The 25,444-nt window shown below is 37.1% G+C and overlaps 1 protein-coding gene across 2 annotated transcripts in view; it reads right to left on the bottom strand.

The window, feature by feature from the left end:
- RNF128 (ring finger protein 128) overlaps nucleotides 1-25,444 on the bottom strand; it is a 99,798-nt gene that overhangs the window by 12,651 nt on the left and 61,703 nt on the right. For both annotated transcript variants that reach the window (XM_005594285.5, XM_005594284.5), the window contains exon 2: nucleotides 10,017-10,264. In XM_005594285.5, the coding sequence (XP_005594342.3) occupies nucleotides 10,017-10,264 (248 nt within the window). The remainder of the gene's footprint in view (nucleotides 1-10,016; nucleotides 10,265-25,444) is intronic.

The following is a 25,444-nucleotide window of genomic DNA, read 5'->3' as shown; positions in this document are numbered from 1 at the left end:
GCCAAGGAGAATATTAGCCAAAGTATTTCTTTGCTGTCACAGGAAAAGCAGAAACCTCTCAGATTATTACCTGACCAGCAAATAAGCCTATCAGAAACAGTGAATAGGAAGGCCTAGATCCTAAGAAGGAAAAGAGGTGATAATCAAGGTACTTTCACTCCCATTTTGGGACATAATTGTGAACTAAAAAAAATTCTATGATGGGACTTAATTTCAGCACAAATATCTTCCCTTCTATTTTGTTACTTGTAAGATAATAATAGAGTGACAGTGAACAAAGGTACACCTAGGATCTTTAGATTACTGAGCCCAACATCTAATCAGACAGAGAAGAAAACTGATGCTCAAAGAGGAAGAATGTCTTGCTCGAAATATTAGAGCTAGTGTCAGCCCCACTGAAGTGCAGAGTTATATCAAAGTAGCTATTTGTTTTGACTGTAGAATGGAGTAGGAAACTACTCCTACCATTTCCTTACAATATACAGTTGTTATACAGTTAAAAAATTTTTTATATCCATTACCTCATTTAATCCTCACAAAAACCCCCAGAAGAAGGTAATATCCTCATTTTAGAGATGCTCAAGTGGAGGTTGAAAAACTAAAATAACTTATTCAAAAGGGAATGCAGCATCTAAATAATTAAGCTGGTACTGGAACTCTGCTCTTCATATTCCAAAAGTCCATTACAATATAACCATCCATAACTCAGCTGTCTTTTGATGTTTTTCTAGCTTCTGAATTCCAGGGTCTGTCAAACTGTGGCAATCCTTCCACCTGTATGCCTACCGGGTCCTGGCCCTGGCCCACACACCTACACTTCACTACTTTCTTTTCACATAGATCATGAGTCAGTTGGAGATTGAGAGGAGAAAAATGCAAATGAGAAAAAAAAAAAGAGCCAGCAAGAAGAAATGGGAAAAAAATGTAATGTAGTTGATGATGTCTTTCAGAATCATTTTGCTCTTTGTCCTTAAAGCAATTGTAATTTAGGTTTAGGCAACAAGCTGTATAACACAATTTGGGAAAGCTCTCATAAGGAAGTGATACCTCTCTAGGGTATTTACTTGATTCAGTCTATACAGTCTGATTTCTCATTGCAAAATATTCCATTCAATACAATATAAATGTCCGAATATCCAGTGCTAGTGCTTATCAATTTATCAGGCATTAATGCCAAATATATAACTTTCTTAATTATAGCCAAGACTATAATGCAAATTAATTTGAAGTGTAGGATCAAAGGGAAACTTTGTATATAATGTCTGAGTCTATGCCCAGGAGAACAGCAGAACTTGCATTAAGGCCAATGCTAGAAAATGATGGTGGGTGAGGATACAAAAAATAAAAAAATAGGGCCAAATTTAAAAATACCAGAAGACACTAGACAAGAGATTTGATTTTTAAAGGATCTCTAAAAGATTTACAGCATAGCATAAACTAATGTTTAACAAAGCAGCCTTAGAATAAAAATGGGTTTAAAAGAAAATTTGAATATTTTCAACAGCTCTTACTGGGCTTATATAAAGTTATTTTCTTTAAATATGGATGCAAGACAAGTGATTTTAGTAAAAAGCACAAACTGTATTTTTAGAGCTTAAAGGAAAGTCACTCACAAAAAAACTGCCTCACGATATTCAAGATAGTACTCAAGATATTTCACTGTGACACTGATAGCAAAAGATCCAAGATGCATGCTTCCCTCTAAAAAAAACCCTGAAATATGGGAACACCATTAGGATCCAGTAGATTATATTCAATACATATGTTTGAACAACATTATGTCAGCTTTTGAGTGCCCAAATATACCTCAACATTTAAAGACAATATGCCCCATGCGAACTGTAATTTGTACCTTACTCCTTAAAAAACAGAATTTCAAGAATGTATCTATATTATTATACAAATTACATGGGATACTTTTCCAATGCCTTGCCACCATATCAGAATTTCCTTAGTCTATAAATTCCAATAACACATCATTTCCACCTCTTATCTTGTTCAGTAATTGTATTATTAATGTGCCTTTCTCTCTTGAGTAGCAGGAGGACTGGGCCTTAGTCACTTAGAAAAAAATTTCCCAGTGGCTAGAGTTTGCTCAAAAACTATTTTCTGAATTTAGAAAATATAAACAGACTTTCTTGATTTTCTCATGCAAGACACTTCTCATTTCAATTATTAAAAGTCTCTACTCCATTAAGTTTGGGGAAAGAAAGGTTTAGACATTAATTGAGCATTTGCCATGTGTCAGGTTGTAAGCTTTTTACATGTGTCATCTTGTTTAATCATTAACAACATTGTGAAATAGCTATTTCAACATCCAAGTTTTACAGACAAGAAAAGTAAGGTTCAGAAGCTTGACTAAAGTCCAGACAGCTGGTTAGTTTCAGAGCTGTGATTCAATTCAAGCCCAGGTTCTATCTGGCTTTAAAGCCCATGATCTCTCCACTATTGTACACTGCCTCCATTGTGTAATGGCAAAGAAGCCTTTCACATTCCTTGTGAAGAAGACAAACGAAGGAAATTTTAAAAACCCCTTCAAAGCCAGCAATTATCCAATCTTAAAATTCTTCACAAACTAGCTATTTACTGTGATTTGGGGAATTTTAAAAAGCAAGTACATTATGTCAAATGCCTTTTGCCTTTCCCCTCCTCCTCTCTAATCCTAAGAGATACCTGGTCTAAGAATATTTGGCAGTAGAACTGAAGACTGATTCAAAGAAGCTGGTTGTTGGCCAATTTTCTTAACAGAAGCTTAATGTGACTATTCTGACTAATCAAAAGCTGAATTCGCTCTAGTTAGTGAAGAATCTCGACTATATGGTTTTTTTTTTGTTTTTTTTTTTTTGGTTCTGAATGGGAATGTATTGGGGTTGAAGATAAAATGTCAAACTAATGATCATTCTTTATTACAATGTTCAATTTTGAAATTATGGTGAATGCAAAGATATTCTACCTAGTTCATTGGTGTATTTATATCCAATTAGGTAAAATATATGTTTCAGTCTAGTGATTTGTCAGCCTGATTTTTGGTCCCAGGGCATTCAGCTTTTAACTTAACTGAAACCCACATGAATAGTATTAAGTATGTAGTCAAACCTAATTACTTGATGGAGGACAGGGTGTGCAAAAAGCAAGAAAGGAGAGAGATATAAGCAAACTATATTTTTCTGAAGTCACCATATTTTACAAACAAACATTTTCCTAAAAATGTGGTTAAGAGTTTTAACACAAGATATTTAAAATCAAGAATTATAGTAAGAGGATTCTTTTCCTCAGATATATTCCTAGGACAAAATAAAAGTCTGAGCCATGTGGCTGTTTAGGTATATGAGAACTGAAAGAAATCTATTTTATTCAATAAAAACCTATCCATAATATTTGAGTGAGTGAAAGTATTCCTACAGGTAAGAGGAGGTGCAGGCTATAAAATAGCTTCCCATAAATCTATGGAACTACAGACCACTCCCATGAAGAACATAACTGTGAGCAGTGTAAGAAAATACACTGTAAGGAAGAACCATGAAGAAAGGGGGAATTTGACTCAGTAGATAGGTTATAGCTCAGATTATAGCAGTTTTTCAAAGAAATGTGATTAACACCCTTTAGAATTTGTGGTCTAACTTCAAGTTTGTATCCTTTGACCAACATCTCCCCATTTCCCCAACCTCCCTGGCAACCACTTCTCTGTTCTCTGCATCTATGAGTTCAAAATTTTTAGATGAATAAATCCTGAGGATCTGTTATACAGCATGGTTTACTTGAAATTTGCTAAGAAAGTAGATCTTAAGTATCCTCACCACACACACATAAACACACACACACATGTAACTATGTGTAGGGATAGATGTGTTAATTAATTTATGTTAATCATTTTACAATTTATATGTATATCAAATCATAATGTTGTACACCTTGAATATATACAAATTTTATTTGTCAATTATACTTCAATAAAGCTGGAAAAAGAATTAGTGATATAAATGTAAAATTAGAGTAAGTGAATATATAAAAATCCTGAGACCCATTATAAGAGCTTTCTTTTGTTCAGTAAGAAAGTAAGAAGAAAGACTGTAAATCTAAGTCCTATTTAGACAAGGATTTAATCTACTCTTTTTACACAAGAGTCAAAATTCTCATGGTTTCTGTAAAAGACCCTGAACTACTCTCAAATGTAGGCAGAAATAGATACATACATGTGAACACACGAACTGCAAAAGTATGTATGTTAATAGTGGTACAGTGTGCAGGTACTTAATGAATCTTCCAGGTAATTTCGTGTACTAGTGGAGTAGAAAAAAACTTAATGTAACCAGAAATAGTTTAGATAATTTTTAGTAGTGCTTTAAGTTGAAGCACAGATTTTAAGATATTAATGTAGCCTAGTCCTTCCTCTTCTGAGAACACACAGGAGTGCTCTTTCTCTCTGGCAGCAAACTACAGAAATGTGTGGCATATCTCTGCCCAGGGAACCAATTTAAGTGTTGGGGTCCAAGACTCAGATGAAGGGACTGCTTACTAGGTGCATCCCTGCTAGCAACTGCCCATGTTGCCTGAAACTCAGGACCCCAACAATGAAACTAGGATATCATCAATCTTGATTGTTGTGAAAAGCAACTCTGACAGGCTGGTATAACATGGTCCATTGTTCCAGGTGTATATAACAAAATTATCAATCACTAACATAAAGACCACTTTGAGAGCCACATTCCCAGGGTTGGCCAGGGGCCAATCATGGTTCCCTTGAGGACATGCCAGGAGTAAGCAACTACATCTGTTGTGTTACCTTTTTCCTCACAATCCATCCAGTTGGTCAAAGACTTTTTATAATAAAACTTTCAATGCAGTAACTATTTGTACAGTATTTATATATTATCACTTCAGTTAGTACAGTAGTCAGTATAGTTACTATACAGTAACTACACAGTTAGCATAGTATTTATATACAGTGTACTATATACAGTATACAGTTGACCCTTGAACAACATGGCAGTTATGGGCACTGACCCTCACACAGCCAAGACTCCACATATAGCTTTAGACTCCCCCAAAACTTAACTACTAATAGTCTACTGTTGACTGGAAGCCTTATTGATAACATAAACAGTTAATAAACACATATGTTGTATGTTATATAAATTATATACTGTGTTTGTACAATAAAGTAAATTAGAGAAAAGAAAATGTTATTAAGAAAATCATAAGGAAGAAAAGAATATATATTTAAAGACAGGGTCTCACTGTCACCCAGGCTGGAGTGCAGTGGCATGATCTCGGCTCACTGCAACCTCTGCCTCCTGGGCTCAAGTGATTCTTCCACCTCAGCCTCCCAAGTAGCTGGGACTACAGTCACATGCCACCATGCCTGGCTAATTTTTCTATTATTTGTAGGGACAGGGTTTTGCCATGTTGCACAGGTTGGTCTTGAACTCCTGGGCTCAAGTGATCCACCTGCCTCGGCCTCCCAAAGTGCTGGTACGACAGGCATGAGAGAAAATATATTTTATCTTAATTAAGGGGGCGTGGATTATCATGAAGGCCTCCATCCTTCTTTCTTCACATTTACTAGGCTGCAGAGGACGAAAAGGATATATTGGTCTTGCTGCCTCAGGTGTGGCAGAAGTGGAAGAATATCCACATATAAGTGGATTCACGTGGTTGAAACCCAAGTTGTTTAAGGATCAACTGTATATACTGTTCAGTTAGCACAGTATTTATATATAAGGTGCCATAAGAACAACATAAGTCTACCTAATACTTGCAGAAGCCAACAAGGAGTGGAAACAGGTTCAAAGGAACAATTCATCCCGTGTATAAGACCATCACAAACATCTTTACATTATTATACCAATTTAATTATCCATTTATTCCCTTGATCTATGGCCACTTGAACTTTGTGATAAACTTGCACAGAGCTATTTAATATAGTAATGAACTAAATCATTCTAATTCTTCTTCATGCCAGTCACTCTCCCTTGGTATCATACTGTGAGGAGTTTTTAGTTCAATTTCTCAAATACATTTGATTACCATATGATTTATTTATATAAGATAGTTGAATTTTACTAACAATACCAGTATTACACCATATCAGAGTATGGTTATGATACAGTTTGGTTTGGTTACAAAAAAATCCGGAAATGTCACAGAAATATTTATTAAACCTTTCTAGAAGAATTAGCCTTTACCCATATGCCAGATATGAGGAGGAACAAATGCTGTCACCAGTGGCAATCATTCTATCATTTCTAGGTTCCATGTTAGCTGGGGACAAAGTCAATCATTTGTCTCAACTTATTATAAAGTTATAGGTTCCTGTTAACTTTGTACAGCAAGGCCATTTCCCTCCCATGGGAGTACATGGGTATCCTTCAGTATTAGTTCTATTCCTACTAGCCTTATTTTGGCCCATCCTTTGGTCAAGATCAGTCAGAGATCAGCAGTGCAAGTTGCAATTTTACAAGAAAAAAAGAATCCATAAATTTGGGGATCTGCATGTGTCTCAGTGATTCTCTGCCTGAGCTTCTGCAGCTAAAAATGGAAGGCCATTACCCCCATGGCTACTTGGGGATCACTTTTAAGTAAAATAGTTAATAGATTCTGTTGTGTTAGAGTATATTCTCTTTCCCAATATTGATTCCTAGCATTCTCTAGCATTATGTGTTGGGTCTGTGTGATCAGTTTAGCAAAGCTTTATGACATTTCCAAGTGGATTCCCGTTCTTTTCCCTCCTCTTGGAAGATGATTTCCTTCAAATCTATTTTAGTTAGTAAATCATTTTCCTCTGAAAGTCACTCTTCATTAAAAGTAAATTCAGCTTTTCACATTATATCTATGCCAGGTCCTATTTCACCTACAGCCCTCTTTTATTTCACTGGTCAATGTTTAATCCAACACATGCATTGTTGCTATTGAGTATTAACTACTTGAATATAGTTAGGATACATTTACTGTATCTGAAAATGTTTGGTCCTCCGTGCTAGAGTCAAGTGTATAGTAGTTACTCCTAAATGTAGTTTAATTTGTATATGCCATAAGGTTTCCCATAATCTTTCTTGTCTCAAGTTAGGGTTGTCCCCGGCAGGGACACGAAACTAACTTATAAGGCCTAATATGTTATTTTCATTTATAATCCAATGATACTTTTTTGTTCTGTTTAAAAGCTTTGTATCTACAAAACAGGGATGATATGTGTTCTTACACATCACACTACAACATATGAGGCTATTCCATCTGGGGGCTCATCTGAGCATTCAGTCATCAGAATTTATGGTTACAGTTATCAGTTTCCTGACATTATATATCATGTATCATAACCTTCAGAAGGTTATGAAATTCTTGAATATATTAAACTTGCCTAACATTCTAATGAAGCCAAATTTCCCTAACACAGCTTCATCGCCATTTCTACCAGTAAAATGGAGATAATATAGTTAAATGTTTACTGATAGTTATAATCAGCATATGCATTCAGTTCCACCTTTTAAAAATTAATACTGTCATGAAAATTAAATATATAAATGACATTCTAGCACTCTCAAATATTTACAAGCAAAAAGGATTATCAGCCATATATTTAATCTTTTAGTCCCCAAAGGATAAACAGATACAGTCCAATAAGTAATTTTTAAAAGCCCCTTCAAAAGCCTTCTCCAATAGATGAGAAGTTTTAATGCTATTCTTGACCATTTCTACAGAGGTTAATTTTCATAAGATGTATTATAAACTATGAAAATTAAATGAGCAGACCAGAGCTAAATGTCCAATGAAGCTCTGTAACACCAGACAAAGTTCTTTATAAACCTTATTATTTTTTGATGGGGTTTAATGCCATGTCAATAAATTTATTATAGCACCGAGAATACAGAAACCCATGCCCCACCATGAACATATTCAAACCAAACACTCTTGTCATTGTAACTATAACCTTTGAATAGTTAGTCACACTGGACACCAATTTCCTTCCAGCCTCGCAGATAAAAAAACAGCACAATATACAAATGTCAAATATTAACACAGTGTGATACTACTGAGTGGCCTGGTACAGGAATTTTAAACATCTTTTTGACCGCAGCTAGTATCAGGCTGAACCTGCCACCAATGTGATAAGCTGCTTCTCCAAGGAGGATAGAAGTCAATTAACTTTAAACACTGAGATAAACATCACTTATTACCATATGCTGGTATCTAATCTTTGTGAAGTTTTTATAATAAAATTTCAATTTCTCATCTATTCCTAAATTAAATTAACTTTCATGCTATATAAAAATCCTCACTGCTCCTTCCACCCCCTAAATAAATTGAATTTCTTTTCACTTATTGGAGGAAGAGGACATGAAGTGGCCAGAAATCAACTGCCTTTAGAGAAACTTCTCAGTACATATAAAAATGTATTTTCATCTGAAAGCATTAAATCCCTACTGAGCTTTCTAAAGAAGTGGCACACCATTCCGTTGTTATACTGAGAACACCTGAAGGGAGGAGGAGGTAAGAAATCATGGTGGCCTTGACTGGGGTGGAAGCAATGGAGGTAATAAGAAACAATCAAATTCTGGATATATAACGAAGGTAGAAATAACATGATTTGCTGATAAAGTTTACATGGGAGGTGAGAGAATAAAAGGAATAAAGAACAACTTCAAGGTTTTTGGCCTGGGGTCAAGAGAAAATCTTTTGAAAATGGGAGCAATAATACTATGTTTGCATGTTGGTGGAAAAGATCCAGAGGAGAGGGAGAAATTGTTAAAGTAGGAGAGTGAGAGAGGGCAATTTCTGGAGTGATGTCCTAGAGTATATAAAAGACAAAAAGAAACTTGTACCTGAGTGAAAGAGCCTTTGCAAAGGAACAGTTCATCCATAAAAACAGAAGACAAAGGGGAATAGGACAGACTCAGATGAAGATAGATGAGAGGATGTGGAAGTATTATTGATTGCTTCAATTTTCTCAGTAAAATAAAATACAAATTGAGAGTAAAGTTGGAGGAGGTGTTGGAGAAAGGGAAAGGAACACATATGGTTAGTCAACAGTAGGAAAGTAAATGGCCACGGAAACATACTGTGATTCCTGGGTAGCATTAAGGGCCCACTCTGATTTTATGGTCACAAACTTAAAGTGAGATCAGTCAGTACAGCTGTAAATGCCTTTCTGATACTTCAGCTGTGCAGGGTACAGATATAGAGTAGGTGGGAAGTAGATTTAACCAGGGTTGGATTTGTTTTGCCAGCAACTGTAACAAAGAGAAACAAGGGCCAAGGGAACTGAAGATGTATGCATGGGAGTGACCATGGAATTTAAGCTGGGTAAGGAGAAATGTCAGGATATCAGGGGGCTGAGGGGGACAATTTAATGGTGGCAAGATCAATGCCATACAACCATAGGTACTTTACTGTTCAATAATGCTTTGGTATTTTTGCTGTTGTTTCTATACCTTGTACCTTTTTATACACTGTTATAACATGGTAGAAACTATTAATATTTGACTCCATTTGAAGCCTAACAGTATATCATGCACAATTAGATCTTCTAACCTGCCTTCTCAGCCTAGTCCCTCTTCTCAGCCCCATCCCCACATGCAAATACAGACATACACATAAAATAATAGTGGTTACCTTTGGGCGATGACTATAGTTATGTTGTTATATCAGGTTTTAGGTGACTTTTTTCCTGTGCACTTTCTAATTTCTAAGTTTTCTATATTGAGTATGAAATATTTTTGTAATTTAGAAAAAAAATGTTGATTTAAAAGAACATATGTGTTTACACCCATATATAATTAAATGCTGGATGTGCTCTCTAATGAGGTGTTACAAGATTTAATCAGGTAGGATTAAGTTCTTTGACAAATATAGAAAATAAAACATTTGAGAAGAGCTGACATACTTTAAAAACTACCAGATTTTGTAAAACATATGGGGAGATCATTGTCTAGCAAGTAAAATGTATTAAAATCTAGGACCCTGAAACAACAATTAGAATAGTAAATTTTTTTTTAATATTGGAAGAAAGGACCATTACAAACCTGCTTCCTGCTTTGAGCTCTTGCATTCCGTAGCCTTCGAGCAGAATAAAAGATAAAATAGCCCACAGTTGCTGCCGTAATAATAAAAAAGGACACAGAAACGAAAAAAATTGAATAGTGATTCACCCAAGGGCCGTGTTTTTTCCCGACTTCTATGACCATTGTCACTTGTATGCCTCTTTGAATAGATTGTAGAATTTTTGTGCCTTTCAGATTGCCGATCATGATTGCAACAATGTCTCCTGCACCTGTAAAGGAAAACAAATTCAGTTTTAGTTTGGTGAAACATTCTTAGTGTAATAACCCAATTGCCAAAATGATTTTAAATGGGTCTCAATGAGACAAAGGATGGATACTCATTCATTCAATTAACATTTTTGATCACCTACTATCTATATAAAATTTGTAGACTATATAAACATCCATGAGATTTTGTTACTGATCTTAGGGTACTCATAACTTAGTAAGGAAGCTATTATATACAACACTTCCCCCTCCTCAGATTAACTAACTATAGTTCAACAGTATTGCCTTTGAGACCGAATTTGCATCTTATATGAAGGTTTGCTTAAAGACAAATAGTCTCCTGAATTGTAGAAAATAGGGCTTGTATTATAGGGAATCTAATATTTGGGGAATACAGAAATATTTCCCAATTTATAAGATGATAAATTATCTCATGAGCTCGCTACTAGCATGTATACGGATTTACATATTGGGATAGTAATTTGAGCCAAACAATATTTACAAATCCAAATGTACAAACTATACATACGTCCATGATGTACCATTTTTCTATATTCTCAAAAGCAATATAAAACTTGCTCAAGGTGTTCTAAGGTTTTACATGGACCTAATCAGGTTAGCAATGAAGATAACATATAGAAATGCACATTTCTATTCACTACCAATTAAAGACAAGCCTAAAATAAGACTAATCTTATTACTAAAGGTCTAATTATCTATAATACTTACCTCTGCACCAACAATTATATAAGTTTTGTGGAAAAAAATAAAGTACAAAAGTTATCTTTCCCAATGTTGTAAGAATGTCAGATTGCTCATGCCATTCCAAGGCTTATCAAGGTTTATATTCCTTCTAGTCTATATGACCTGAGACCAATAATCTTAAGCAAAGGAATAGCACTTATTTAATGTTAAGTTATAACCAACCAGGGAAACCTCCCACTGATATTAAGTTAAGGAGCTAATCTGAGTTAAAGATCAAACTCCAATCTGGAATAAATACAAATACACACATACAACTCTAAAAGGGCTTTTAGAGGAGGATCCAAGATGGCTGAATAGGAACAGCTCCAGTCTGCAGCTCCCAGTGTGAGCCACACAGAAGATGGGTGATTTTTGCATTTCCAACTGACATACCGCATGCATTTCACTGGGGCTTGTCAGACAGTGGGTGCAGCCCACAGAGCAGGGTGGGGCATCGCCTCACCCAGGCAGTGCAAGGGGTCAGGGAATTCCCTTTCCTAGCAAAGGGAAGCCCTGACAGACAGTGCCTGGAAAATCGGGACAGTCCCACCCTAATACTGCACTTTTCCAACGGCCTTAGCAAATGGCACACCAGGAGATTATATCCCGTGCCTGGCTCAGAGGGTCCCACGCCCACGGAGCCTCGCTCACAGCTAGCACAGCTGTCTGAGATCGAACTGCAAGGGAACAGCAAGGCTGGGGGAGGGGCGTCCGCCATTGCTGAGGCTTGAGTAGGTAAACAAAGAGGAAAGGAAGCTCGAACTGGGTGGAGCCCACCGCAGCTCAAGGAGGCCTGCCTGCCTCTGTAGACTCCACCTCTGGGGGCAGGGCATAGCTGAACAAAAGGCAGCAGAAACTTCTGCAGACTCAAACGTCCCTGTCTGACAGCTTTGAAGAGAGTAGTGGTTCTCCCAGCACGGAGTTTGAGATCTGAGAACAGACAGACTGCCTCCTCAAGTGGGTCTCTGACTCCCAAGTAGCCTAAATGGGAGACACCTCTCAGTAGGGGCTGACTGACACCGCATACAGCCATGTGCCCCTCTGAGATGAAGCTTCCAGAGGAAGGATCAGGCAGCCACATCTGCCGTTCTGCAATATTTCCTGTTCTGCAGCCTCCGCTGGTGAAACCCAGGCAAACAGGGTCCGGAGTGGACCTCCAGCAAACTGCAACAGACCTGCAGCTGAGGGTCCTGACTGGCAGAAGGAAAACTAACAAACAGAAAGGACATCCACACCAAAACTCCGTCTGTATGTCACCATCATCAAAGACCAAAGGTAGATAAAACCACAAAAATGGGGAGAAACCAGAGCAGAAAAGCTTAAAATTCTAAAAATCAGAGTGCCTCTACTCCTCCAAAGGAACGCAGCTACTTGCCAGCAACGGAACAAAGCTGGACGGAAAATGACTTTGATGATTTGAGAGAAAAAGGCTTCAGATGATTGGTAATAATAAACTTCTCCAAGGTAAAGGAGGATGTTCAAACCCATTGCAAAGAAGCTAAAAACCTTGAAAAAAGATTAGACGAATGGCTAACTAGAATAAACAGTGTAGAGAAGTCCTTAAATGACCTGATGGAGCTGAAAACCAAGGCAAGAGAACTACGTGATGCATGCACAAGCTTCAGTAGCCGATTCAATCAAGTGGAATAAAGGGTATCAGTGATTGAAGATCAAATGAATGAAATGAAGCGAGAAGAGAAGTTTAGAGAAAAAAGAGTAAAAAGAAATGAACAAAGCCTCCAAGAAATATGGGACTACGTGAAAAGACCAAATCTACGTCTGATTGGTGTACCTGAAAGTGATGGGGAGAATGGAACCAAGTTAGAAAACACTCTTCAGAATATTATCCAGGAGAACTTCCCCAACCTAGCAAGGCAGACCAACATTCAAATTCACGAAATACAGAAAATGCCACAAAGATACTCCTTAAGAAGAGCAACTCCAAGACACATAATTGTCAGATTCATCAAAGTTGAAATAAAGGAAAAAATATTAAGGGCAGCCAGAAAGAAAGGTCGGGTTACCCACAAAGGGAAGCCCATCAGAGTAACAGCAGATCTCTCGGCAGAAACTCTATAAGCCAGAAGAGAGTGGGGGCCAATATTCAACATTCTTAAAGAAAAGAATTTTCAACCCAGAATTTCATATCCAGTCAAACTAAGCTTCATAAGTGAAGGAGAAATAAAATCATTTACAGACAAACAAATGCTGAGAGATTCTGTCACCACCAGGCCTGCCTTACAAGAACTCCAGAAGGAAGCACTAAACCTGGAAAGGAACAACCAATACCAGCCACTGCAAAAACATGTCAAATTGTAAAGACCATCAATGCTAGTAGGAAACTACATCAACTAACGAGCAAAATAACCAGCTAACATAATAACGACAGGATCAAATTCACACATAACAATATTAACCTTAAATGTAAATGGGCTAAATGCTCCAATTAAAAGACATAGACTGGCAAATTGGATAAGAGTTAAGACCCATCAGTGTGCTGTATTCAGGAGACCCATCTCAAGTGCAGAGATACACATAGGCTCAAAATAAAGGGATGGAGGAAGATCTACCAAGCAAATGGAAAGCAAAAGAAAGCAGGGGGTGCAATCCTAGTCTCTGACAAAACAGACTTTAAACCAACAAAGATCAAAAGAAACAAAGATGGTCATTACATAATGGTAAAGGGATCAATTGAACAAGAAAAGCTAACTATCCTAAATATATATGCACTCAATACAGGAGCACCCAGATTCATAAAGCAAGTCCTTAGAGACCTACAAAGAGAGACTTAGACTCCCACACAATAATAATGGGAGACTTTAACACCCCACTGTCAACATTAGACAAATCAAGGAGACAGAAAGTTAACAAGGATATCCAGGACTTGAACTCAGCTCTGCACCAAGTGGACCTAATAGACATCTACAGAACTCTCCACCCAAATCAACAGAATATACATTCTTCTCAGCACCACATCGCACTTATTCCAAATTGACCACATACTTGGAAGTAAAGCACTCCTCAGCAAATGTAAAAGAACAGAAATTATAACAAACTGTCTCTAAGACCACAGTGCAATCAAACTAGAACTCAGGACTAAGAAACTCACTCAAAACTGCTCAACTACATGGAAACTGAACAACTTGCTCCTGAATGACTACTGGGTATGTAACGAAATGAAGGCAGACATAAAGATGTTCTTTGAAACCAATGAGAACAAAGACACAACATACCAGAATCTCTGGGACACATTTAAAGCAGTGTGTAGAGGGAAATTTATAGCACTAAATGCCCACAAGAGAAAGCTGTAAAGATCTAAAATTGACACCCTAACATCACAATTAAAAGAACTAGAGAAGCAAGAGCAAATACATTCAAAAGATAGCAGAAGACAAGAAATAACTAAGATCAGAGCAGAACTGAAGGAGATAGAGACACAAAAAACCCTTCAAAAATCAATGAATCCAGGAGCTGGTATTTTGAAAAGATCAACAAAAATGATAGAGCACTAGCAAGACTAATAAAGAAGAAAAGAGAGAAGAATCAAATAGATGCAATAAAAAATGATAAAGGGGATATCACCACCAATCCCACAGAAATACAAACTACCATCAGAGAATACTATAAACACCTCTACACAAATAAACTAGAAAATCTAGAAGAAATGGATAAATTCCTGGACACATACACCCTCCTAAATGTAAAGCAGGAAGAAGTTGAATACCTGAATAGACCAATAACAGTTTCTGAAATTGAGGCAATAATTAATAGCCTACCAACCAAAAAAAGTCCAGGACCAGACGGATCCACAGCCAAATTATACCAGAGATACAAAGAGGAGCTGGTACCATTCCTTCTGAAACTATTCCAATCAATAGAAAAAGAGTGAATACTCCCTAATTCATTTTATGAGGCCAACATCATCCTGATACCAAAGCCTGGCAGAGATACAACAAAAAAGGAAACTTTTAGACCAATATCCCTGATGAACATTGATGCAAAAATCCTCAGTAAAATACTGACAAACTGAATCCAGCAGCACATCAAAAAGCTTATCCACCATGATCAAGTTGGCTTCATCCCTGGGATGCAAAGCTGGTTCAACATATGGAAATCAATAAATGTAATCCATCATATAAAGAGAACTAAAGACAAAAACCACATGATTATCTCAATAGATGCAGAAAAGGCCTTTGACAAAATTCAACACCCCTTCATGCTAAAAACTCTCAATAAACTAGGTATTGATAGAACATATCTCAAAATAATAAGAGCTATTTATGACAAACCCACAGCCAATATCATACCGAATGGGCAAAAACTGGAAAAATTCCCTTTGAAAACTGGCACAAGACAGGGATGCCCTCTCTCACCACTCCTATTCAACATGGTGTTGGAAGTTCTGGCCAGCGCAATCAGGCAAGAGAAAGAAAGAAAGGGTATTCAATTAGGAAAAGAGGCAGTTAAATTGTCCCTGTTTGCAGATGACATGACCGTATATTTAGAAAACCCCATCATCTCAACCCAAAATCTCCTTAAGTTTGTAAGCAACATCAGCAAAGTCTCAGGATACAAAATCAGTGTGCAAAAATCACAAGCATTCCTATACGCCAATAACAGACACACAGAGAGCCAAATCATGAGTGAACTCCCATTCACAATTGCTTCAAAGAGAATAAAATACCTAGGAATCCAACTTACAAGGGATGCGAAGGACCTCTTCAAGGAGAACTACAAACCACTGTTCAACGAAATGAGAGGACACAAACAAATGGAAGAACATTCCATGCTCATGGATAGAAAGAATCAATATTGTGAAAATGGCCATACTGCCCAAGGTAATCTACAGATTCAATGCCATCTCCATCAAGCTACCAACGGCTTTCTTCACATAATTGGAAAAAGCTACTTTAAAGTTCATATGGAACCAAAAAAGAGCCCACATTGCCAAGACAATCCTAAGCCAAAAGAACAAAGCTGGAGGCATCATGCTACCTGACTTCAAACTATACTACAAGGCTACAGTAACCAAAACAGCATGGTACTGGTACCAAAACAGAGATATAGATCAATGGAATCGAATAGAGCCCTCAGAAATAACACCACAAATCTACTACCATCTGATCTTTGACAAACTTGACAAAAACAAGAAATGGGGAAAGGATTCCCTATTTAATAAATGGTGCTGGGAAAACTAGCTAGCCATATGTAGAAAGCTGAAACTGGATCCCTTCCTTATACCTTATACAAAAATTAATTCAAGATGGATTAAAGACTTAAATATTAGACCTAAAACCATAAAAACCCTAGGAGAAAACCTAGGCAATACCATTCAGGACATAGGCATGGGCAAGGACTTCATGACTAAAACACCAAAAGCAATGGCAACAAAAGCCAAAATTGACAAATGGGATCTAATTAAACTAAAGAACTTCTGCACAGCAAAAGAAACTACCATCAGAGTGAACAAGCAACCTACAGAATGTGAGAAAATCTTTTCAATCTACCCATCTGACAAAGGGCTAATATCCAGAATCTACAAAGAACTTAAACAAATTTACAAGAAAAAAATCAAACAACCCCATCAAAAAGTGGGCAAAGGATATGAACAGACACTTGTTAAAAGAAGACATTTATGCAGCCAACAGACACATGAAAAAAATGCTCATCATCACTGACCATCAGAGAAATGCAAATCAAAACCACAATGAGATACCATCTCACACCAGTTAGAATGGCAATCATTAAAATGTCAGGAAACAACAGATGCTGGAGAGGATGTGGAGAAATAGGAACACTTTTACACTGTTGGTGGGACTGTAAACTAGTTCAACCATTGTGGAAGACGGTGTGGTGATTCTTCAAGGGTCTAGAACTAGAGATACCATTTGACCCAGCCATCCCATTACTGGGCATATACTCAAAGGATTATAAATCATGCTGCTATAAAGACACATGCACACGTATGTTTATTGCGGCACTATTCACAATAGCAAAGACTTGGAACCAACCCAAATGTCCATCAATGATAGACTGGATCAAGAAAATGTGGCACATATACACCATGGAATACTATGCAGCCATAAAAAAGGATGAGTTCATGTCCTTTGTAGAGACATGGATGAAGCTAGAAACCATCATTCTGAGCAAACTATCACAAGGACAGAAAACCAAACACCACATGTTCTCACTCATAGGTGGGAATTGAACAATGAGAACACTTGGACACAGGGTGGGGAACATCACACACCAGAGCCTGTCACGGGGTGGAGGGAGGGGGAAGGGATAGCATTAGGAGAGATACCTAATGTAAATGATGACTTAATGGGTGCAGCACACCAACATGGCACATGTATACATATGTAACAAACCTGCACGTTGTGCCCATGTACCCTAGAACTTAAAGTATAATACACAATAACAACAACAACAGCAACAAAATAAAACAAAAGGACTTTTAGCCTAGAATTTTAATGCAAAAATACTGAATATCTGAAATGTAGATACCCTCTGTTGTATCTTCTTCCAATATGAGTATATGACCCAAATATTCGTTATGGGTGTGGAGGTAATTTTGCCAGAGAGTGCCCCTTTTTTCTATTTATTTGGGAGCTTTAAGTTTTTAGCTACAGCACTAAAATCACAGACATTATTTGTCTTTTCTCTAAAAGCCATCTCTCGAGAAAATATTAAAATAGTATTCACAGTTTTAATTTTCAAATTAAGGGTAAAAACCTTAAATGGCAATGTACATGGTAAAATTGTTACTCAAGCAACCCCTTAAATTTATGGTCCTCAGTAACCAAAGTTTTCAAAAGATGAGGCCAAAAAGAAATATCTCATAGTATGCTAAGATTCTCTCTTTATTTGAAGTTATTAACTTAACATTTTTTTTCAAAGGGTTTTATTATAGATCCTTAACATTCCAAAAGACACTATTTTTACATAATAGCCATTTAGTTAAGCCCTTTTTAATAACTCTACTGACTCATGTGTGATCACTCAGCTTGATAGAGGTTAATGACTCACCTCGTTCTCATTTGCAACAGGAAAATCTCAAAAACAATGGGGAGTGAAGGAGTCTGAAATGTAGAGACCCTCTGTTATATTTTCTCCCAACATCAGTATATGACCCAAATATCCCTTATGTGTCTGGAGGTAATTTTGCCAGAGAGTGGCCCTTTTTTCTATTTATTTAGGGGCTTTAAATTTTTAGCTATGGCACTAAAATCACAGACATTATTTGTCTTTTCTCTAAGAGCCATCTCTCAGGAAAATGTATGGTAATAAAGTTGTGATTAATTATATAATGTAGCATTCATTTCTGATATTATAACCTGTATAATCTTTGAAAGCATAGATAATTCTAAAAGTTAGGCTTTGGAATGTATTTTTAAAGATTTCCTTTAAATTAAAGATGTGTACTGCTAATAAGTTGTTTTTGTTGTTGTTGTTGTTGTTGGCTGTTTTTATTTTTTTGAGACGGAGTTTCGCTCTTGACACCCAGAGTGGAGTGGAGTGGCGCGATCTCAGCTTACTGCAACCTCCCCTTCCTGGGTTCAAGTGATTCTCCTGCTTCAGCCTCCCGAGTAGCTGGGATTACAGATGCATGCCACCACGCCCAGCTAATTTTTGTATTTTTAGTAGAGTTGGGGTTTCACCATGTTGGCCGGGCTGGTTTCAAACTCCTAACCTCAGGTGATCCACCCACCTTGGCCTCCCAAAGTGCTGAGATTAGAGGCATGAGTCACTGCACCTGGCCATAAGTTTTTAATATAAATAAGTTTTATTCTTTTAGAACATATGGGGTAGGTGGCAGGGGTGGATACTCAGGAACATATGGGCCATTGTGGTTAGATGAAGGTTAAAAAACAAAACAAGGTTGGACATGGTGGCTCACACTTGTAATCCCAGCACTTTGGGAGGCCGAGGTGGTCAGATCACGAGGTCAGGAGATTAAGACCATCCTGGCTAACATGGTGAAACCCCGTCTCTACTAAAAATACAAACAAATTATCTGGGCGTGGTGGCGGTGCCTGTAGTCCCAGCTACTCGGGAGGCTGAGGTGGGAGAATGGTGTGTACCCGGCAGGTGGAGCTTGCAGTGAGCTGAGATCATGCCACTGCACTCCAGCCTGGGCGACAGAGTGAGACTCCGTCTCAAAACAAACAAACAAACAAACAAAAACAAACAAAAAACAAGGATAGGCAAGAAATGTACATTGTGTACATCTTACGAACAATGCTGTGTTTCAGTCCTCACAATCTATATTCATACATGCTATATACAGTCCAACTATTAAAAAACCTGAATTGGCCAGGCGCGGTGGCCCATGCCTGTAATTCCAGCACTTTGGGAGGCTGAGTCGGGCAGATCATGAGGTCAGGAGATGGAGACCATCCCGGCTAACGTGGTGAAACCCCATCTCTACTAAAAATACAAAAAATTAGCCAGGTGTGGTGGTAGGTGCCTGAAGTCCCAGCTACTCGGGAGGCTGAGACAGGAGAATGGCCTGAACCTGGGAGGTGGAGCTTGCAGTGAGCCAAGATCGTGCCACTGCACTCCAGCCTGGGCAACAGAGCGAGACTCTGTCTCAAAGAAAACAAAAACCAAAAAACAAAAATCCCTGAATTAGCTTCCTAATCACGTAAAAGACCTATTTCTAAGCATTTTGATATTTCCCACACACTTGAAAATATCTAAACTGCTCCTCCTCCACTGTTCTCAATTGCAGTTAACAGTGTAACAACCCCTCTGGTCACCTAGTTTAGTAACCTCAGAATCATGTTTGAATCCTCACTGCTCACCTAGTCAGTCATGGAGATGCTATTTACTTTCTTCGTGTCTCCATTATCAGATCTTTCTATTCCTGCTGTCTTAATATAGACCCTCATAATTTCTTTGAAATAGGGTACTGAAACTATTACAGTAACGTCTTAGCTGGTCATCCTATATGCAGTCCCTCCCTTAAAGTTTCATTAGAGTTGATCTTCCTGTTTGACTTTTGCCATAACATGGTTGAATCATGCCTCTTTTTCTGCCCAGGAGTCTTTAGTGGCTTCTAATTACACATTACAGTCTGACTCCTTGGCCTAACATGTAAAGCCTTATATGATCTGATCTCAACTGATCTTGCATATGTGTTGGTATGTTATATAAGCAAACTGTGTGTCACAGGGGTTTGTGTACAGATTATTTCATCATCCATGTAATAAGCATAGTGCCAGATACGTAGTTTTTTGATATTCACCCTCCTCCCTTCCTCCATCCTCAAGTAGGCCCCAGTGTCTGTTGCTCCCTTCTTTGTGTTCATATGTACTCAAAGTTTAGCTCCCACATATACATGAGAACATGTGGTATTTGGTTTTCTATTCCTGTGTTTGTTCACCTAGGATAATGGCCTCCGGCTCCATCCATGTTGCTGCAAAGAACATAATCTGTACACAAACACCTGTGACACACAATTTGCCTATATAACAAACCAACACATGTGCCCTTGAGCCTAAAATAAAAGTTTAAAAAATTTCAAGGCTGGGCTCGGTGGCTCACACCTGTAATTCCAGCACTTTGGGAGGCTGAGGTGGGGCGGATCGCCCGAGGTCAGGAGTTCAAGACCAGCCTGACGAACATGGAGAAACCCTGTCTCTACTAAAAGTACAAAATTAGCCAGGTGTGGCAGTGCATGCCTCTAATCCCAGCTACTTGGGAGGCTGAGGCAGGAGAATCACTTGAACCCGGGAGGTGTTGCGATGAGCTGAGATGGTGCCACTGTACTCCAGACTGGGCAACAAGAGCAAAACTCCGTCTCAAAAAAAAAAAAAAAATCAAAAGTAGAGAATGGAATAGCGTTTACCAGAGGCTGGGGAGTGTACGGGGTAGGGAAGGATGGAGAGATGTTGGTCAATGTGTACAAACTTACAGTTAGGCAGGAAGAATAAGTGTGGTGTTTGTTTATGCAGTAGGGTGACTACAGCAAACAGCAATGTAGTGTGTGTTTTAAGATAACTAGAAGAGAAGATTTTGAATGATGTCACCACAAATAAATGAAAAATGTTCAATGTGATGGGTATGGTAATTGCCCCCATTCGATCATTATACTATATAGTATACTTACATTGACAATCACATTACACCGCATAAATATATACAATTGTGTGTCAATTATAAATTTTTAAATTAAGGGTCTTAAAAAAAAAAGACAGCCTCTGCCCAAAATAAAAAAGTTCTTAATTTAGAGAGGCATGTCGATTGAGATGCAAAGTAAAATGAAATATTAGATAGAGGTTAGAAGACAAGTGACAGGGGACCAAAGAGGAAACATTTATTCTCTCACTTGGAGCTTAGGGAACCTGTATAGAAGCATCATTTGAGCTGGGACTTAAGTAATACATAGATAAGCAGAGGACAGGGAGTGTCAGAGCAAATATGGGTATTTTAGCCAGAAGGATCAGAATGAACAGTTAAGAAAAGTGAATGACAATAGTCCCATGTGGCTGTGTCTGAGTACTCATGAGATCATAACATGATCTTATTCTTTTTTATGGCTATACAATATTCCACAGTGTATTTGCACCACATTTTCTTTATTCAGTCTACCATTGATGGTCATTTAGGTAGACTTTACTATTGTAAATAGTGCTGTGATGAACATACACATGCATGTATCTTTATGGTAGAATGATTTATATTCCTTTGGGTATATACCCAATAATGGGATTGCTGTGTCAAATGGCAATTCTGCTTTGAGTTTTTTGAGAAATCAGCAAACTGCTTTCCACAATGGCTGAACTAATTTACATTCCCATGAGCAGTGTATAAGTGTTCCCTTTTCTCTAAAACCTTGTTAACATCTGTTATTTTTTGACTTTTTAATAGTAGCCATACTGACTGGTGGCAGATGATATTGCATTATGATTTGGATTGGTATTTCTCTAGTGATTAGTGATGTTCAGCAATTTTTCATATGCTTCATTTGTTGACCGCATGTATGTCTTCTTTTGAAAAGTGTCTGTTCATGGCCTTTTCCAGTTTTTAATGGGGTTGCTGGATTTTTGCTTGTTAATTGAAGTTCCTTACAGCTTTCGGATATCAGACCTTTGCTGGATGCATAGTTTGCAAATATTTTCTCCCATTCTGTAGGTTGTCTGTTTACTCTGTTGACAGTTTCTTTTGCTATACAAAAGCTTTTTAATTTAATTAGGTTGCATTTGCCAACTTTTGTTTTTGTTTTTGCTTTTGTTGCAATTGCTTTTGGCACTTAATTTCCTCCAGGTTCATCCACATTGCTGCAAATGACAGGATTTGCTGCTTTTTAAAGGTTGAATAGTATTGCATTGTATATATGTATGACTTTTTTTTTATGTCCACTCATCCATTGATGAATATTTAGCTTGATTACATATCTTTGCTGTTGTGAATAGTGCTGAAATAAAAATGAGAGGGAAGATATCTCTTGGATAAAGTGACTTCCATTCCTTTGGATAGATACCCAGTAATTGAATTGCCAGATTATATGGTAGTTCTATTTTCAACATTTTTAAAAACTCTCCATACTGTTTTCCACAATGGCTGTACTAATTTACATTCCCACCAACAGTAAGTATATAAGAGCTCCCTTTTCTCCACATCCTTTCCAGTATTTGTTTGTTTTCTGTCTTTTTTATAATAGCCACCCTAACTGAGGTGAAGTGATATCACATTGCAGTTTTTATTTGCATTTTCCTGATGACTGGTGACACTGAATACTTTTTCATGTAACTGTTGGCTATCTGTATGCTTCTTTTGAGAACTGTCTATTCAGGTAAGTCTTTTGCCCATTTTAAAATCAGATTATTTGTTGTTTTGCTATTTAATTATTTGAGTTAAGTCTCCTAATGACAGTAATGCCTTTATCTGCTATTTTTAGGAATTAGATGTTCCATAAAAGTAAAATTTACAGGTAACAAAAGGTTTTACACAAATACTTATTTTTAACAATTTTGAATGAACACTCGAAAAAGTAATCTATATTATCCTAAATTTGTTTTTTATTCTTTTTATAAAATCTTTAGTTTTTATGGGTGCATGTCAGGTGTATATATTTCTGGGTTACATGAGATATTCTGATACAGACATACAATCTGTAATAATCACATCAGGGTAAATGGGGTATCCATCACTTCAAGCATTTTTATTTTCTTTGTGTTACAAACATTCCAGTTATGCTTTTAGTTATTTAAAAATGTACATTAAGTTATTGTTGACTACAGTCACCCTTTTGTGCTTTCAAATGCTAGGTCTTATTCATTCTATCTAACTATATTTTTGTGCCCAGTAATAATCCCCAATTTCTTTCTACCCACCTCTACCCTTACAAGCCTCTGGTAACCATCCTTCTAATATCTATCTCCAATTGTTTAAAATTTTAGCTCTCATAAATGAGTGGAAAACATGCAAAGTTTGTCTTTCTGTGCCTGGCTTATTTCACTTAACATAATAATTCTCCAGTTCCCGCTGTGTTGTTGCAAATGATAGGATCTCATTCTTCTTTATGGCTGAATAGTACTCCATTGTGTGTAAGTACCACATTTTCTTTATCCATTTGTCTCTTGATGGACACTTAGGTTGCTTCCAAATCATGGTTATTATGAATAGTGCTGCAATAAACACGGGGGTGTAGACATCTCTTTGATATCCTGATTTTCTTTCTTTTGGGTGTATACCTAGCAGTGGGATTGCTGGATTACATGGTAATTCTATTTTTAGTTTTCTGAGGAACTTCCATATTGTTCTATATAGTGGCTGTAGTAATTTACATTACTACCAACAGTGTATAAGGGTTCCCTTTCCTCCACATCTTCACCAGCATTCATTATTGCCTGACTTTTGAATAAAAGCCATTTTAACTGGGGTGAGATAATATCTCATTGTAGTTTTTATTTGCATTTCTCTGATGATCAATGATGTTGAGCATCTTTTCATACACCTGTTTGCCTTTTGTATGTCTTCTTTTCAGAAATGTCTATTCAGATCTTTTGTTAATTTTTAATTGGATTATTAGATATTTTCCTATTTAGTGATTTCAGCTCCCTACGTATTCTGGTTATTAATCCCTTGTCAGATGAATAGTTGCAAATATTTTCTCCCATTCTATGGGTAGTCTCTTCAATTTGCTGATTGTTTTCTTTGCTGGTAGAAGCTTTTTAGCTTGATGTGATCTCCTTTCTTCATTTTTGCTTTGGTTACCTATACTTGTGGTGGGGTATTGCTCAGGTAATCCGTGCTCAGTCTAATGTCCTGGAGCGTTTCCCCAACGTTTTCTTTTAGTGGTTTCATAGTTTGAGGTCTTAGACTTAAGTCTTCATTCCATTTTGATTTGATTTTTGTATATGGCGGGAGACAAGGGTCTAGTTTCATTCTTCTGCATATGGATATGCAGTTTTGCCAGCAGCATTAATTGGAGAGCCTATCTTTTTCCCAGTGTATGTTCTTGGCACTTTGTTGAAAATAAGTTCACTGTGAATGTATAGATTTATTTTTGAATTCTCTATTATTTTCCTTTGGTCTATATGTCTGTATTTATGCCAGTACCATGCTTCTTTGGTTACTATAACAGTGTAGTATAATTTAAAGTCAGGTAATATGTTTCCTCCAGTTTTGTTCTTTTTGCTCAGGATGGCTTTGGCTATTCTGGGTCTTCTGCGGTTTCACATAAATTCTAGAATTATTTTTTTCCATTTATGTGAATGATGTCATTGGTATTATATTTTAATAGGGATTGCATTGAATCTGTAGATTGCATTGGGTAGTATGAACATTTTAATAAAATTGAACCTTCCAATCCATGAACATGGAATATCTTTCCATCTTTTTTTGCCACCTTCAATTTCTTACATCATTGTTTTACAGTTTTCATTGTAGAACTCTCTTCTTTGGTTAGGTTTCTTCCTAGGTACTTTATTTGTAGTTATTGTAAATGGGAATACTTTCTGATTTCTTTTTCAGATCGTGTGCCATTGGCATATAGAAATACTACTGATTTATATATGTTGATTTTGTATCCTGCAGCTTTACTGAATTTATCAGTTCTAATAGTGTTTTTTTTTTTTTTTTTTTTTTTTGTGGAGCCTTTAGGTTTTTCCAACTATAAGGTCGTATTATCTGCAAACAAGGATAATTTGACTTTTTCCTTTCCAATTTTGTTGCCCTTCTTTCTCTTGTCTGATGTCTCTAGCTAGGACCTCCAGTACTATGTTGCATAATAGTGGTAAAAGTGGGTATCTCTGTCCTGTTTGGTAAAGGTGGGTATCTCTGTCCTGTTCCAGGTATTAGAGGAAAGGCTTTCAGTTTTTCCCTATTCAGCATGATACTAAGCTGTGGATCTGTCACATATAGCTTTTATTGTATGAGGTATGTTCCTTGTATACACAGATTTTTTAGGGTTTTTGTGAAAGGATGCT

The sequence above is a fragment of the Macaca fascicularis genome, chromosome X, assembly GCF_037993035.2.
Source record: "Macaca fascicularis isolate 582-1 chromosome X, T2T-MFA8v1.1".
NCBI lineage: Eukaryota > Metazoa > Chordata > Mammalia > Primates > Cercopithecidae > Macaca > Macaca fascicularis.
Note: the sequence above shows the minus strand (reverse complement) of the source record. Positions and strands in the feature narration are given on the sequence as shown.